Here is a 17597-nt window from a genome sequence, read left to right on the forward strand (position 1 = left end):
GATAAACCCTTAGCCAATCTAACCAAAAAAGGAGAGAAATGACCCAGATCAATGCAATCAGAAATGGAAAAGATGAAATCACACACACACTGCTAAAATAAAAAGATTATTATTTCACAAAGCTAAATGCCAATACTTTGAATAATTCAGAAGAGATGGGTAGATGGCTAGATACATGCGAATTACCAAAACTGAACCAAGAAGATTTAAAAACCCGGAATAATCCAATAACAGGAAATTAAAGCAGTAACAAAAAACCTACCAACTAAAAAAAGCACAGGTTCAGATGGATTCACTGCTGAATTCTCCAAAAACTCTAGGGAAGGTCTAACACAAATGCAAAGCTCTTTAAGAAATTGAAAGGGAAGGGGCATTCCTAAAGTCATTCCTGGAAGCTAGCATTACCCTAATTCCCAAACCAGACAAGGATCCAAAAAAAGAAAAAGAATTATAGACCAATCTTTTTATTGAAGATAGATGCAAAAATCTTCAAGATACCAGTAAACAGAAAGCAATAAATCATCAAAAAGATCACATATCATGCCCAAGTAGACTGCAACCCACCCAAGGATGCAAGGATTGTTCGACATATACAAATCAACAAATGTCATATATTGCATAAAAAGAAGCAAGAATGAAAATCATGTGATCATTTCGATACAGAAAAAGCATCTGACAAAATCCAATGCCCTTTCGTGATAAAAACACCAAAGAAAATAGGTCTAGAAGACCGTATCTCAATCTGATAAGGATCATTTATGACAACCTACTGCCAACATCATTTAAATGAGGAAAACTGAAAGCTTTCCCTCTAAAATCAGGAATAAGATGAGGATGTGTACAATTAATCAATGTCTAGTACAAGGTGTGATCAAAACAACATGAACGTTTAAATTTTAAAAATGTGTTACAGTCTTTATGGGGTGTGATCAGAAGTATGGTGAAGGTTGTTAACTGCGTGCCATCCAACAGAATGTAGGCTCATCAAAACTTCACCGTATTTCACCACTTGTTTTATTCATCAGATGTGGCAACAGCAACTTCTAGCTCTTCCCCCAATCAAAATGACCATGAATGGTAAATACTTTTGCAGCCATGACAGTGCAGCTAAAGACATTCATGTAAGAGAAATTCCAGAACAGCTTCAAAAAGCAGCAAGAGTGATCGAAAGTGTATTTGAAGTGAGGGGAACTATTTTGAAAGGGATTAATGCCAATGTATCTTTTACTGTAATATTTTAAATATAAGCATTCACTGTTTCAGTCACTTCTCATGCAATCGTGAGATTATCATTACCACTGCTATATAACTCCAAAATACTTTTATTGCTCCAAAAAGAAACCCCTCCCCCTTTGGCCAGCACCCCCAGCCCCTGTCAACCACTAATTTACTTTCTGTCTCTATGGGTTTACCTATAGTGGACGTTTCATGCAGCCAAAATCATACAATGTGTGGATTTTTTTTCGTTTAGTCTAATTTTTTTCATTTAGGAGAATGCACTCATATTTCATGTTGTAGCATGTATGACAACCTTCCTTTCTGTAGCTGAATAATACTGTATGGATATAAATAACTTTATTCTTCTTTTGGCAGTCTAGACACTTTTTAGGTAGGGATAGAAGCACTGGACGCCCAAGCAAAGTTCCACTCGAGCCAACAAGGAGGCAACACCGTATCAACTCCCCTCCTCCGCCAGCTTCCGATCCACTTTTCCAAATTAACTTTTTAGCATCTCCTTCCTCTTTAGCTGTTCTCTCTAAAAAACTCTGTTAGTGTAATCGCGTGTCTGTATAGTTCCTAATTCCTAATGACTAAAAATAGAGAAATTTTTTCCAAAGAATGCTGTTTGCTTGGGGACGGCAGAGCGCCGCAGCGGAAGGCACCGCAGGGAACTGAGGTGAATTCAAGTCTGAAGTAGGGGCTTAGGAATAACCATCCCTATCTCAAAGCCTCAGATAACTTTTTGCCTCAAAACGAGTGAGAAACAATAGACATGCAAATTACTGTATTTTTATTAGTCTCTGATGTTATTTCATTTAAGAAACATCAATACATTTGATACCACAAATAAACTATCATTGAACTGGGTGTGTGATGGCACAGATCTCCAATTTCAGCCCTCTGGAGGCCAAGGCAGGAGGACGCGTTCAAGGCCAGCCTACACCACTTAGCAACTTAGTGAGACCCTGTCCCAAAATAAAAAATAAAAAGGGTTGAGTATAAAGTGTTAGTGTACAAGCCCTGGGCTCGAGCCTCTGTGCAAAAACATCATTGCCAATTAAACTAGGGTATGGCATTCATGTTAAAATGTTCTGACTTCTAGAAACATTCAAGAAAAGCTATAGGTTTTACAACCAATAAAATATGGCAAATGGCTATTAGAAGGTGGTAGGTGCTATGGAAAAATGCAAAAGTAAATAGCGTGGGAGCCTTCATCGCCGGGTGTGTAGGCACATGCTCGTAATCCCAGCACTCTGGGAGGCCGAGGCAGGAGGATCACAAGACTGAGCCAGCCTGAGTAATTTAATGACTTAAGAACCTGTCTAAAGAAAAACAAACAAACAAACAAAGAGCTGAGGACATAACACCATGTGAAGGTCCTAGGTTCACTTTGCAGCACAGTATTGTGGGGGAGTAAAAGGCATTAGGTTCGTAGCAAACAGTAGGGTAAAGGCTACAGGGTTAAACAGGGTGGGTCAAGATGATCCGCATTGACGAGGCGAGATGTGCACAAAGAGCACGTTTTTAGGAGGCAAGAGACTTCGTCAAGTGGATATCTAGAGAGAGAGAGAGAGAGAATGAGGCAGAGGCAGGACAACAGGTGAGGTCCTAGGGCAGCAGCTCGCCTGGCGTGTAGAACGGCCAGCGGGAGAGAGAGGGGAGACAGCGAGGAGATTGAGAGGTGAGAGGAGAGGCGCTCAGCACACGGGATGGCGCGTGTCCCCTGGACCAAGCGGCCAGTGTGCAGCCTCAGCCTCGCGTTTTTCACACACTTCGGAGATGTGCACCCATTGTCTGCCCCAAACCTGTCTCTCTCCTGGAGCAAGTTTGCAAGGCAATTCACTCACCTTTAGAAATTGAGAAGCAATTCCCACTTTAGAGGGTTTTACATGGGCAGGATTTCAGTCAGAAGTCTGTCCCTCAGGCCCAGACACTGTGAGCACTTCAGCTGTCTCCAACTCAGATCCATCCTCGTGTATTTAATGATGTTAAAATGAGTAATTTAAAGATGGGTAGGATGAATTAAAATGTTGCCAGGCATCAGTCTTTCATTATCAGGCACAGGAATTTAGAGAGCCTGGTATTCTATACACTTTGGGAAAAGGTCCTTTAGGGTTAGGATCTCAAACAAGCCCCATATGCAGATTTATGACAAGATTTCCTCGCCCAACCCTAATTAGGAACAGCGGTTGCTATGAGCTAGTAGAATATTGCTCCATCTCCACAGAGTCAAATATGCACTGCATAGAATTATTTTTATCCCTACTGGATAAAAATCTAGGTCTAGACTCTTTAAACTTTGGTTCTCCTTCTCCTTCTTCCTCCTTCCCCTTTAGCTTTTCCATTCCACTTCCCCTTCTTTTTCTCCCTCTTCCTCTTCCATTTTTGATGAACCTAGGGCCTTCCCTAGATATGAACCAAGCTACATCCCAAGCTCTTTCTTGAGCTTGGGTCTTGCTTAGTTGCTAGACTTCCCAGGCTGGCCTCGAACTTGTGATCCTCCTGCCTCAGCCTCCCAGAGTGCTGGGATTCCAAGCATGTGTTGCCATTCCCAGTTTAATCCAGAGACTTAGCGGGTGACATTTACGTAGTGTCTTGAGGGGCATCAAGAACAAATATGTCAGTAGATGAATACTAGGGAGAGAAAGCACCGAGTACGTGAAATTTTCCAATTTCTCTTCTACTCAACTGGCAGTAAAATATTCCTTTCTCGTTAATACTTGGGGGAGTAGGTTCACCTTGGGGAAGTGAAGTGCAGAGTCCGGACCACCAGGCTGAAAGATGAGGGGCGTCCACCCAGGGGCCCAGCCACATCTGGACACTGCGCTAGGGGGCCAGGGAGGGAGAAAGTCAGCAGGACTCCGAGATAAAGTTGCTGCCAGAGACGGAGGCGGGTAAACAGCTGCGTGGCAGTGGAAGATTTCTCGCACCAGCTGAATGAATCGTGTCTTCTCCTCCTGCAAAAGGGAGAAAGACAGAATCGTGAGAGGCAGCAAGAGAGCCCCAGCCCGCCATCCCGCCGCTCCACATCTCCAGCACGTGTGCGTGCTGCTCTCTTCTCAGTGTCGCGAGCAGGAGTGTGCTCTACCTGGAGGTCGAGACAGTAGTAGTCGCCAACTAGATTTTTATATATTTTTATATATGTGTCACCCATCAAACATGTTCATTCCTACCCGCCAGTTGTCACTCCCTGTACCTGCACAAGTCCGAGGAGCACGACTTTGGTTCTCCTTTCCTGGTGATTTCAGTGTTGGATCGGGTTGCCTCCACGTTGATCCGGGGGTCCACTCCGGGCAGGCGTCCGATGTCTCGTCCAGCAGAGTGTCGGGATGTCTCGGTCACCGAGTGGGACGAGCTGGCCTTCTGCGCGCTCTTTTATACCATTCTAACTGGGGGGTCTGTGGCACTGGTTCAGGATTTATCGCTTCACACATATTGGGCTGTTTGAGTAGATATTGGGGTTGCACGCACATTTCTCTCTTGGGGGTTTCACATCGGGTTTCACACATGGAATCTGTTGGGTTGGGTAACCCTCTTCACTTCACTCTTGGGGGGTTACATTGGGTCAGTCTTGGGAGGCTCCATTCCCCGTCCTTGGCAACACACTCACACATTGCTCTTCACATTGACAGATGCCCCCTACACTCAGCCACATTCGTCTCCTGTATCGAGGAAGCGGAGACTTTTCCCGAACGCACTGCCCGCCTTTGTCCAGGCCCCGCGTGCATTTGCTGTGTGTCTCTGGCCTGAATTTGTGACCACGCAACTGCGAGGAGGCTCAGAAAGTGATCGTTTTGATTTCTTAACCTCTGTAGTGAAGGTGATGAAAGCAGGAGTGGGACTGGATGTTGGAGCTGGGAAACCTAGAGAATGTGTGCAGACAGGGGATGAGAGCTTCTCCTGCCTCACCCTCCCGGAGTGCTGGAATCACAGATATGGACCACCACAACTGGCTCATATTTCTTTAGTCTCATCAGGTCTTAAGGTCTCTCTCTGGGAGTGGCTATAAACCCTGCCCTGATAGAGCTTTAGGGGAGTCGGTCACAGGTGCTTCCAATGTGCCTTTCACAGGACACTTTCTGTCCCGGTAGGCGGCCTAAGCACAAAGCTGTCAACTCTGTGTGCTTTAATTGCTCGAACCTACACATAGGATCAACTAGCATTCTAGCTACCAGGACTGCATCCTCCTGGGTCAGCAGCTAGCGTCACATCAGAGGGCCACATTTCAGAGAAAGGGCCACAAATACTTTTTTTTTTTTTTTTGGTACCAGGGATCAAACTCAGGGCCTTGCACTTTCAAGGCAGGCGGTGGAACCACTGAGCTAAATCCCCGGCCCTGGTTTCTGTTTTGATTGTTTTTCATTGGCAAGATACCTTCTTAACTGCCAGGATGAATATTAGATGGGCTCCAAAGAATTTGAGATAGGTGAATTGGCTAAAATATTTCAGAGAATGCTCTCCACTCTTGAATAACCAGATGTAAAACTGTAAGGCACCCTCAGCTTTTGGAAATAGCCCTGATGTCTCAGCCCTCATGGTTCTGGGTTTACCTTGCATGCAAGGGATTTCTGATTTCCAGGTGCTGATGCTGACAATAGGGTACAAGAACCCAGAGCCGTACTTTAGTTTCTCAAATTTCTAGTACAGAATAGTGGCCAGCCTGCCTAAATCTGCACATATCAGGGCAGTAGTCTGTACTCCCACATGTCGAGAAGCATTAAAATATGGCTAGTTCTCATCACAAAAATTTTTAAAAATCAGATTTTGAAGATAGTACCAAAAGCCTATGCATAAAAATCTCATCAACAATTGCTTATATTGTTTGCTTAAATAGCAATCTTTTGGATATAATGGATTAAAATATAATAATTAACCACATTCCTTTTACTATTAGTGAGGCTCTTAGAAACCTTAATATTACACGTGTAGACAAGTTTTGTTCCTCTAGGACAGTGTTGACCTAGGAAACAGAGGTCCAACTTCCTCGAATTACACGAGAGATTTGATGAATCCTTTGACTCTGCATCATCATAAATATTTGTTTAGGACATTTTTAAATAAGTTCTAAGTTTTGGTACGTATTTGTTTTCCTATAAATTGAAGAAATTGTGGCGTCTTTATCCATCTTAAACTTTTTGGGCTACTGTTACAGGCTAGAAAGGATGTACAAGTTGTGTATGAGCAAATAATTTAATTCAGCTGTTAATCTGGAGGTCCCAGAAGCATTAAGTTGTAGCTAGTGATCGTTTGTGCACTGTGTGTGTGTGTCTGTGCGTTTGGACTGTACTCAGGGCTGAAGTCAGGGCCCAAGTACATCCTGAGGGTGCACCCCCCTTAAAATTTTTATTTTAAGACAAGATCTCACTGAATTGCCTAGGGTAGACTCGAACTTGCGATCCTCCTGCCTCGGTCTCCAGAGTGCTGGAATTACAAGTGTGTGTGCTGGAATTACAAGTGGCTTTCTTTTCTTTTTATTATTTTTTCTGCTACTGGGGTTGAACCGAAGGGCCTCGCGCGTGCTAGGCAAGTCCCTCATCACTGAGCCCTTTAAAAAAATTTTTTTAGAGACAAATTCGAAGTCACCAAGGCTGGCTTCGCACTCGCGATCGTCCTTTCTCTGCCTCCAAGTGCTAGGATCACAGCTGTGTTCCTCTATGGCCGGATGGTTACAACCAATAAAGCAGGCACCATTACCACTAGAAGTAATCACAGTTAATATCCCCAATTTCACTTTTTGCTGAAGGGCTCCACTTGTGAATCAAGAGCTCTGACAGCCGCCAAGCTAGTTGCGCAGGACTTGGGCTCACACAGCACAGCCAATGAGGGTGCGACATGCGGGCCATCCCGCTCCGAGTTCTCGCCAATCACCGTCCTCCTTTTTCTTCTGCGCCCCCCCCCCCCCGTCTTTACTGCAGCACTTGTTTGAAGCTAGCGGCGGACATTTTCAACTTGGGCGGAAGTGACGTAAAACCGCGCGATTAAAAACTGGCCCAAAGGTAGAGTTGCCTGTTTGCTGCAAAAGTTAGGATGTTTCCCCACAGGCCAGCAGGGCTGACGGGAGCCATGAGTAAAACGCAGGGTCAGCACCGGCGCCCACACTTAACATGGCGCCTGCTCTATCCGGGTTTCAGGTCCGCTCGCTTCCGTGGTGGCGTCAACGGGGCGGTGGCAGGCGTTTAGTTCGTTTCCCGGCCGTCTCCGCGGTGTCCCAGGGTCCGGCCGGGGAGGTTGAAGTGTTGTGGCCGCAGGCTCAAGGGGAGGCCAAGAGGGCGCGAGCCCGGGAGACCTTCTGCCCTCCCCGCTGCCCGCAGGTAACCAGGTCGGGACTGTCTGCGTTGGAGGCCTGCACGGCGCGTGTCCGTGGCCCCGGGCGGGAGGCCTTGGTCGGACCGAGGCTCTGGGCTGGGGTTCGTGCGTGACACTTTACTTTGAGGATCCAAGGAGACGCTGGACGAGGTGGCCCTGCAGAGCTTTGGGGCTTGGTTCCTGTGGCCCTAAACTTGACACGGATTAGGGTCGCTGAGCTGGGTCAGGACCCGCCCTTCAGAGTGGAGCTGGGGTCCCTCACCTGCTCTGCCTGGAGAGTTAAGTTGCTGACTCCCTGACTCGCATCACAGAAAGGGACACTTTTTCAGGACTGGTTCCTAAGAGGCACGGGGAGGGTTTCCAGAGAGAAACTTGAAGCGCGCCCTGAAGAGTGGCGTGTGGGTGTTCAGGGAAATGGGGCCCTTTGCGATCCGGAGCTGTCTGGTGCCTTCCAGATGGGTCAGGGGCGTGTGCACCTGCTGCCTGTCCTCTCACCCCTCTGGCGGGCTGTGTCAGGATGCAAACCATTTACATGTGTTTGAAATTGAGATCTGCTGCCCACTAATCCTGTTGCTCCCTTGAGGATGGAGGTCTGGGAGGAAGCACAATTTACAGGTGGAAGGCGGTGGTTTATTCACAGGTGAAAACGGCTAATTTGCGGGTTAAAAGTGTGGCCCAGGCTTATCGTGTTAGAGATTTAAACAGTGTCCCGAAGCTGTAGGCCTTAAAAGTACAATTTTAAAACTCTGATTTTCATTGCTTCCTTTTTACCTGTCTTTTTTTCTTCTATCCTACCTCAGTACCCGAACTCGATCTAAGGCGGGGGTGCTGTTATCGTTAGACCCCCAAAGGATCCCTCGTGCCATTGCCGCTGGAACTTGCCAGCTGGAGGTCCACAGCAGGCTCACCGCTTGCTGAGAAGTGACCTGAGAGAGATGTGTCCTCACACGTTTCTTAGTTGCCCAGGGATCTAGACCAGGACTTTCCCACTGTGCAAGTGGCCAGTCCAGAAACTTCATGATGCTGCCTAAAGTGGCAAAAGGGCGGTGGGAGATAGATAAACGAGGGCTTATTTATTTTGTTTTTTTTTTTTGAGACAGAGCCTCACTGTATAGTCCAGGCTGGTTTAGAACTCTCAGCCATCTCCCTGTCTCAGCCTCCCCAGTGCTGGGAGTACAGGTGTGTGACACCATGCCCAAAAGACTGGCAAAGTTCAAGCCAGAGACTCTGGACCCAATATTCTGCAAAATGCCTGTGCTGTGATGTTAGAATATCATTTGCTACTTTCTCGTGACTTTTAATTTCACAGCTAACAAGTGGGATTTTGTGTATTTCCCCCTCCTCAAAACAACAAGAGAGAACATTTTGAAGTCCAGGTGTTGTTTATGTATCTTTCATTCCTGTATGTTCATTTTAGCAGAATTATTTTTAAATCGCTGTTTGTAGTATTTGTGCCTCTTAGATTGGACGCAGTTGTGTGAAGAATTAGAATTACTACTTTACGATAGTCTCAAATTGCAATCATCAGGCCAGCTTTTTAGTTTACTCTAACAAAGTTTGCCCTCGGCATAGAACCCCACTGTTCCCTGATAGTCTCCGTAGACTTCTGTTAGTGCTTTCAAGATAATACAGTGGCATCCTTTCTCTTGAGTTCTCTCAAAAAATTGAGTCACCTTTTTTAAACTTCAGTGATATTTCCCAGTGTCTTAGACCTACAGTAAATTACTATAAAAGTTTTACTACTTTTAACTTTTTCCTAATGCTTTTGTAACTAATTGTTCATTCTTATGCATTGGTATTCATAATATTAAATCAAGGGCTAATAGATATTGTAAGGCTCAGTATTCCCACAAGGAAGATCTTGCTATTTTGAAATAACTAAGAAAAGTACATGTGTGTTGCTTTCATGTGGACTTCCTGCCATTTACCTGGCCAGAGCCCTTCCCCAGAACCCTGGTGAACACCATCTCTCTTTGGAGGACTGATACTGGAAATGAGCAAACAGCTGACTTTCTGCTAAGGAGATACTCATTTACTTGCAGTTCCTTTTTCAGTTTCCCCTTATTGTGGGTTGATTTTGAAAGGCTGTGTTTTATGGCTGAGAAGGCAGCTAGGCTAGCTTCAGAGAAACTTTTCTCTGTAACTCATTCCTCTAGACTGACTGGTTTTTCAGGAAGGAGTTAAGGAGAAGTAGAGAGTTTTCTGCTTCTGAAGTGGCAACTGGTGGCAAAGAACTTGGCTCCCCTGAAGCTGCTTCAGGGGAAGGAGCCTACGGTTCGGTGGCCCCGAGGCGGGGAGGAAATGGCTTCAAAGTACCTTCTGCAGCCTCGAGGTGGAGGGCAGCAATGTGCCGTTTTCCCGGTGTCGGCATTTTGTTTTCCTGCTGCAAACTGACTTCCTCCAAGTTTCTGCTTTGTCTCCTGGCAGCCCTACCTCATGGCATCCTTCCACTTTCAGGTGTGGCACCAACAGAAAAAGATCTGTTCTCCTAGTTCATATTCCTAGGGACACAGTGATGTGTGGCCAGTTTCTCACCACTGGGGCCTGTGAGTTAACGGCCTTTGGTCCGCAGTAGGCCCCGGACTTGTGAACTACGCCCCAATAGCAGTCAGGGCAAGGTCCACGTGCTTAGCATGACCTTCCCTTCTCAGCAGAGGTGGCCTCAGGCTGAGAGCTGCCAGTACCTCTCTGGTGGTTGACAGATACTCTTCTCCATTAGCCTTCATAAACTTCGTCATTTCAGTAGGAAGACGAGTTCATCCTATAGTTGGAAGTAGTAAGCTGTCTTAGTACACGTTGTTTTCCTTCTGTTTCAACTTTGTGTGTGTGTGTGTGTGAGGTCGATTGGTTGGTTGGTCTGGAGAAAGTCTGACTGTGTAACCCAGGCCAGGCTTGAACTTGGCATCATCCTCATGTTTTCCAGAGTGCTAGGATTACAGGCCTGTGCCAGGGTCCTGGCTCGTATCTTTTTTAAGAAAGATAAGTTACTAAGTAAGGAAGAACTCAGTGGTTTTGTTACAAAGCACATTCTTAGACTTTGAGGAGCTTTGATGCTAGATAGTGTCAGCCCTTGTACACGTGTTCCTGACAAGGGGAGGCACCGGGATCTGTGTGCACGGTGCATCGTGTAGTAGGCATGCGCTCGAGCCGTACTGCATACATTAACTTCGAGGGTCCTGTCGGGAACTTCACCAAAGTAGGGGAAATCCAAGAGGAGAGATTATGTAGAATGATCATTGGATATTTGTCCCAAAACTATGGGCTTTAAACAGAGTTTATACAGGTCTAGATAGATTTTTGCCTGTGTTATTTAGAACTAGTGATTTGCTTGCCACATTGCCAGACTTACTAAGAACTGTACTTTTTAAAAATTTACTTTGTAAAGGCCAAACTGAAAACTGATTATTACAGATTTTCCAGACATACGTTGTTTGGCTTACATAGGTTTGAAACAAATCTGCGCCAGCACTGAATCAGAGAGGGACTCCTACTTAGGTGTCCAGGCTCTTGGTTTCTCATGGTCAGTGACACACGTGACAGCCCTGGAGTCTCAGGCCTGGAGGGGCTTTGTGCTCTTCTGTCTTCAGAGGAAGGCCCCCTCTTGGCAGGCGCCTGTGTCCTTTGCTGTCTCCCCGGTCCGCTTTGCGTTGCCTGCTGAAGTGCATGTTCATGTGGTACGAGGTATGTGAGGGCTGGGCACGTAAAGGTGTATTTGTGCATTTACTGTGCGCACAATCAGACCCTCCACAACAAACCTTTGTTAATACTTTAGCTTATGTGTATAGCAAGTCTCTTGTGTGGGTATGTTTCTTGCACTCCTGCCCTTTCTTTTTCTCACTCTTTTTGGTCTTTTGAGATTTCTCGCTAAGTTGCCCAGGCTGGACTCGAACTTACCCATCCTCTTGCCTCAGCGTCCTGTATGCTGAGATTACAAGCATGGGCCATCATGCCCAACTGTATATATCTCTTTTTAAAGCAGTTTTATTAAAGTCTGGTGATACAGAAGAAATTGTACATAAAGTATATAGTTTTATAACTTTGATACTTTTAATTATCCATCGCCTGATCATAATCAAATGATCCACATCCTCCAAGTTTCCTCTTAACCCCTTTGTGATCTTTCCCTCTCTCCTCTTCCTTCTCACTGTGCCCACTCTCTAGGCAAACACTAGTCTATTTTCTATTTTCTAGAGTAGCTTCCATTTTCTAGAAATTTATTTCTGTGTGTTTTAGAATTTGTGATTATACAGTTTTGCAGTTTCCACTTTGTTTCTCCCCTTGACATAACTTTGAAGAATAGGGAGGTAGCAGTTTTTCTTATGTTTATTGTCACTAACATTTCATTGAATTTCCCCCATTATTCTACTGGTGTTTTAGTCTTTAACTTGATTTATATGAGCTTTCCATTTGTTAACATGTTTTTTTTAATCAGTATGTTCTCCGTTTGTATGATTGTCATTTAGAATTGAATTTTATATATACAGAAGTTTTATTTTGGTTTTTGGTTTTTTTGAGACAAGGTCTCCCTATGTAGTCTATGGCCTTGAATTTGTGGCAGTCCTCCTGTGTTATCCTTGCGAGTGCTGGGATCACAGGTGTGTACCTCCATGCCTTGCGCGCGCGCGCTCGCTCTCTCTCTCTCTCTCTCTCTCTCTCTCTCTATTTATTGCAGTCCTGGGGATTGAATTTAGGTCCTTTGCACTGAGCTACATCCATGGTCATTTTATTCATTCATTTATTCATTCATTTATTTATTTTGAAACAAATTCTTGCTGAGTTGCCAAATTGCCAAGGCTTGCCTTGAACTCATAATCTTCCTGCCTCATCCTGCCAAAGTGTAGGGATTATAGGCATTTGCTACCTTGCCTAGTGATTGTTTTTGAATAGCTAAGTTTGGCAACATTTTCCTTTCTGGGTCTGGATATATGAGTAAGTTAGGAAGTATGAATGATCATGTTCTGGTTTTGATTGTCTTTCTCAGAAACTGAAAGTTTGTATGTGGTGGAGTTTTGGGGAAGAGCAGTAACTGCATGTGAGTTTTTGGTTAACATGCGTTTTCTCCGGAGTTGTTACCTGTTAGTTAACCAGCGCTGATGATAACTTGCTGAGCATTTACCATTTTTATTGTCTAATGGCCTAGTTAGGGTTGCAGAAAGGAGTAGGTTTGAGTGGCTGTTTCTGGGTATCATGCACCTCTCTTGCTGTGCGATAGAGCATTAATGTTTGAAATTGTTTTCCGTTTTCTTTTAGGTCCGTGTGCTTTGAGGAGGAGCTGCAGACTGTCCCACACCATAAGGGATGGGATCAGAGAGCAGTGTTTTAAAGAGCTATGCACTGAAAGAACCACCATTTACTTTACCTGCCGGACTTGCTGTTTATCCTGCTGTACTGCAAGATGGCAAACTTGCTTCAGTTTTTGTGTATAAGAGAGAAAATGAAGACAAGGTTAATAAAGCTGCCAAGGTACCATGCTAGGTGATGACTTAATAGTACCTTTTACTGTCTTGTTTCTTACTTTGAAAAGGAAATTAATAAAGCTCAAAGGAGGTGAGGCCCTAAGGAACAGTATTTTATCATTCATGTCCTGTCGGAGCTGACTTGTCCTGACTTTATGGGCCTGCTATGTCTTCAGCAGGCACCATAGGGACCTGACAGCTTCAAGAAACTCATTGTAGTGGATTTCATCTTCATTTTTTTCCAGTGAGAATGTTAGGGAATTGATTTTACATGGTTAATTTAAGAGAGGAAATTAATCTTGTCTAACAAAAAGTGCTGTATTGACATTTTAATTCTTGTGTTAATGGTGGGCCTAGAAGTAAAAAGATAGGAACTTTACTTTTTTTTTTTTTTTGGTCTTGTTTTGAGACATTGTGGTGCTCTAGAAATAATAGTAGGGGCCAGGGATTTAGCTCAGTGGCACCGTACCTACCTTGCAGGTGCAAAGTCCTGATTTTAATCTCCAGTCCCCCTGCCCCCCAAAAAGCATTTTGAAATAGTGTGTCAGAATGGATGCCCCAGAAAGACTATTTGACCTATGTGCAGTTACTGGTGAGTAACCTTAGGTCATTAATTTCTGGAGGCTTGTGTTTCCCCCTTACGGAAAAGGTCCTGCCACCTCACACCCGGTCATTTGCTCCTGGCTAAGGTACCCAGTACATTAGCTTGTTGTCTGACACAGTCAGGCAATCCCAGCCTCTTAGTAGGAAAAGTGTTCTAGGGCTGGGGGTATAGCTCAGTGTAGAGCACTTGCCTAACATGTCCAAGGGTCTAATTTCAAGCACCACACACACAAGAAAAAAATGTGATTCCTTTCTGGGTCTGGATATATGAATGAGTAAATTAGGAAGTATGAATGATCTGTGGAATATAATTCAATAAAAAATGCCAGACATCTTTTAGAATTGGAGAAAATGAAGATCTGTTTTCCTTGGCTGGCTAGCCCTTGGGTTTTTCAGCCATTCAGATCATCTTCAGAAAGTTTCTAGAAAGGAAAGCAGAGTTGTATTCATTATTTTTTCAGTGTTTGCTATGGAAAGAACATATTTTCATGTTGAATATGATAGCTCTTTATTTTGTTAGAATTGTGATCTTTATTATAAGTTCTTTTTCAGTATCAACAGATGTGGAAATCGATATTTCATAGTGCCCTATAAATGGTTTTTATTTTTTAAAAAGATTGTAAAAGTTTCTATTGGTGTCATTTTGACATTTCATTGATCACACTAGTTAATTATTGGATGTTACATCTTTGATAAAACATGAAACTAACAGTTACAAGATGGTTCCTAAGGAAAAAGTCTTGTAGCACTTCTCAGGATGCATTTTCTCTGACTTACTTTTTTGCAGTGCTAGGGATTGAAGCAGTCTTGTGCATGCTAGGCAAGCAGTCTACCCCTGAGCTACACCACAGCCCAGGGTACATTTTCTTGTAATATACTGTGGTAAAAGGTGTAGCTGGCTAATTTGCTGAGTAATTTTGCCTTTTGGTAAAACCATATTTCTGTCACTTTTCCACCCCATTTAGCTATTGTTAATACATTTTTATTGTGATTTTCCCAAAAGAGAGAAAGCCTTCTTTCGCTCTTACAGGCAGTCAGTATCTAACATATTTTCTAATATTTTCATCTAATAAGATTGTGTATGTATTTTTTTAATAGCTTAGAATGCCCATAACCAGTAGAATTTTATAATCTTTCTTAGTTTTTCTTTCTTAAGATTTCAAGATTTTAAAAAATTGTTTGACTTGTTCCGTGACAGTCAACCCAGATCCTAAAATTTTTAAAGGAAGAAGACAGAGATGCATTCTTTGCTGGCGGAACCGCAGAGTTTGAGAAATTTTTTTTTCATTTGCGTCCAGACACCTTCTTCAGCAATGACTGAGTCTTTGCATGTAGTTCATACTTGTCTCTTCCTTTAGCCATTCTGTGGCTTTGAAAGCCTCATATCTGAATCAGGGAAATTTTAAATGTCAACAAGGCCACAAGGAATTTACATTATCAGAATGTTTCTGATAATCTCAAAAATTAAGTCACAGGACTTGAAAAATGTATAGCATTCAATACCTTAAGTTTTAAGAATGTCATGTCCCAGATATGTGAAATAATGAAGCAGTGTGTTTAGCTAACCTCACCATCTCTAGTTTGGTTTCCCAATTCTACCTTTGATAGTTTTAATGACTATTTCAAGCGGATAGTGTTGTCCTTGTAAATATTGGATATACTCTTTTTCTACTATTACAAATAAGTAGTACACTGGCCTCTGGAATAAGGTGAAATACAGATACAAGTTCTGGTTATAAAACAGCATGGAAAGTACTTAGGTTCATTTGACCTCGTTTTACAGTTGAATTCCTCAACTGTATTAATAGTATAATTTGCGTAGTGGTGATTTGAACTCATTTCTAACCCATAGCCTGAAATGGATGATATATTCTAAGTCAGAATTTGGTCACTTTGGTGAATTTAGTTAAGCCTTCATGGTAATTACAAGCTTATGAAAGTGATTCCTAAGTATCTTTGTACCAGGAATTGCATCAGACCATATGCCTAGGTGTATAACTGTCATCTGTGTACTTCGCTTGGTGCCCGGGGAGGCACTGTGTTCCTCTCATAGTGGAGCTAGGTTGCTTCAGGAAAGGGTTGTTTAAAGTTTTGGACAGCTCGCATTGTGCGGGCCTGGCAAATGGAAGAAACAGTTGCAGTATTCAGAGGTGCTGTGTTGGAGTTGAGATCTGTAGTTCTGCCCTTTCTCATATTCACGGTATCTTGCCTTTGCTCTTAATGCTTTCTTGGACTCTTTACAACCCTCATCCCATTGTAAATCAACTTCCCTCATTGCTAACTTCTTTTAGAAATTCTTTCCCTTCATAATCAGATCCTGGTGCCCTTACAAGACCCTGATTACCATCTACTCAGAGCTTCCAAAGTGTTCCCATCCCTCACATACCAGATGGAACTGGTTGTCTCCTCTCTCCCCACCACACGGTTCAGACTTCACTTTCCTGTAAAGTTCACAGTTGCCCAACCTTCTAACCCAAACCGGTATCTGCTAGGATCTCTCTTACCTGCGGTCCACATCTGCATTTCCACCTGCCTAGTGGGTATCTGCACTGGGATTATCCACCAGTGCTCAAATGCAAACTTTACAAAGTGAAACTCTTTATCTCTTTCTGCATTTTATATTTTCTAGGATTGTATTTAAATTTTCTAGGGTGTTTTGTTTTGTTTTTTCTTCCAGTACTAGGGATTAAACCCAGGGACTTTACACTGAGCTACATCCCCTGCCCTTTTGTATTTTGAGACAAGTTTTCACCGAGTTGCTAAATTGCTCAGGAGAGATTCAAACTTGCTGTTTTCTGCCCCGGCCTCAACGAGTGCTGGGATCACAGGCCACCATACCTGTCTTTAATCTTACGATTTGATCCAACTTGTAGAACAGGATATTTAAAAACAATGTATCTGCATCTTCATCCCAGATTTGTATCTTGAAGGAGTAATGTATTTTTCATTAAAAAGTGCTCTGTAGATAGACATCTTGGTTATTTTGTTATGCTTATTTAACAGCATGAAACTGTAGCCCTTTCCCTAAGAGCTTGCAGGTAGACTTAAGGTACACGTAAGAACACCACATCAGTTAACTTGATATAGCTCTCAGAATGAAATAAGGTAGAGGCAGAACAGCAATGACGGGTTATGGGGCCGGGGATGTAGCTCAGTGGTTCGGTGGCCTGCCTCACAAGCACAAGGACCTGAGTTCAATAAGAAAAGAAAGGTTATGGCTCTGAAGGATTGAATTAAGTTTTTAGGTGGCTGAGTCATAACTGATTCCTGAAAACTAAGAATTGCTCATATTTAGGGCTAGAATTTTACTCTTAAGATCTCTACGTAGATACATATGGGCACGAGTAAGTGCAAATAGTGCTCATATTGTATGCATTATTTATATTTATCAGTGGGGTCCTCACCTAGTACGGTGAGTGGAGGGTAGTAGGAGCTCAGCGACATCAGTGTGCACACTTTCAGCTCAGGCGCACAGAACGGGAGCCGTGTAGTTGTTCTTCTGATGTTCATCAAGGAGAAATCCCGGTGGTTAATTGCCCTTGCTGAGCAGAGCGCATCTTGTTGCTCCCATTATTCTTTGAAGCAGAAATGTTTCCACTTGATTCTTTTTTTTTTGGTACCGGGCATTGAACTTGGGTCTTTGCACTTGCATGGCAGGCCACCGAACCGCTGAGCTAAATCCCCGTTCCATCCACGTGATTCTTGACTCCACTCTTACCTGTGAGCCTGCGTGCGTGTTACCCCGCTCCAACACCGAGGCCTGCCTGTAGTACAGAGTTGTAAGGAGGAGAAAAACTCATTCCCCAGACCAGGAAACTCATCCCTGTGCTTGTCACTTCTTTAAATTTACACTCCTCTCCTCTTTGTGCTTAACAGTTTACTTTTCAGAGATCTTGGGTATTGTTTCTGTCACTATGTTCAGAATTCATAGCAGCCATCTTTGGGATATCTGGGCTCTTTGGGGACTTCACTGTCACAGGGGAACTCAAAGTTTTTTTTTTTTTTTTTTTT

The 17597-nt window shown here is 43.6% G+C and overlaps 1 protein-coding gene across 2 annotated transcripts in view; it reads left to right on the forward strand.

Annotated features, from left to right (window-relative positions):
• The first annotated feature begins 7258 nt into the window (after positions 1-7258).
• Scyl3 (SCY1 like pseudokinase 3) overlaps positions 7259-17597 on the forward strand; it is a 35070-nt gene continuing 24731 nt past the window's right edge. The window contains exons 1-2 of one of the 2 annotated variants that reach the window (XM_010633993.3): positions 7259-7532; positions 12778-12990. In XM_010633993.3, the coding sequence (XP_010632295.1) occupies positions 12826-12990 (165 nt within the window). In that variant the 5' untranslated portion in view covers positions 7259-7532; positions 12778-12825. The remainder of the gene's footprint in view (positions 7533-12777; positions 12991-17597) is intronic. The other variant, XM_010633994.3, reaches the window with a different exon arrangement.

This window comes from Fukomys damarensis, unplaced genomic scaffold (genome assembly GCF_012274545.1).
Source record: "Fukomys damarensis isolate Sample0158 unplaced genomic scaffold, DMR_v1.0_HiC HiC_scaffold_19, whole genome shotgun sequence".
Lineage (NCBI taxonomy): Eukaryota > Metazoa > Chordata > Mammalia > Rodentia > Bathyergidae > Fukomys > Fukomys damarensis.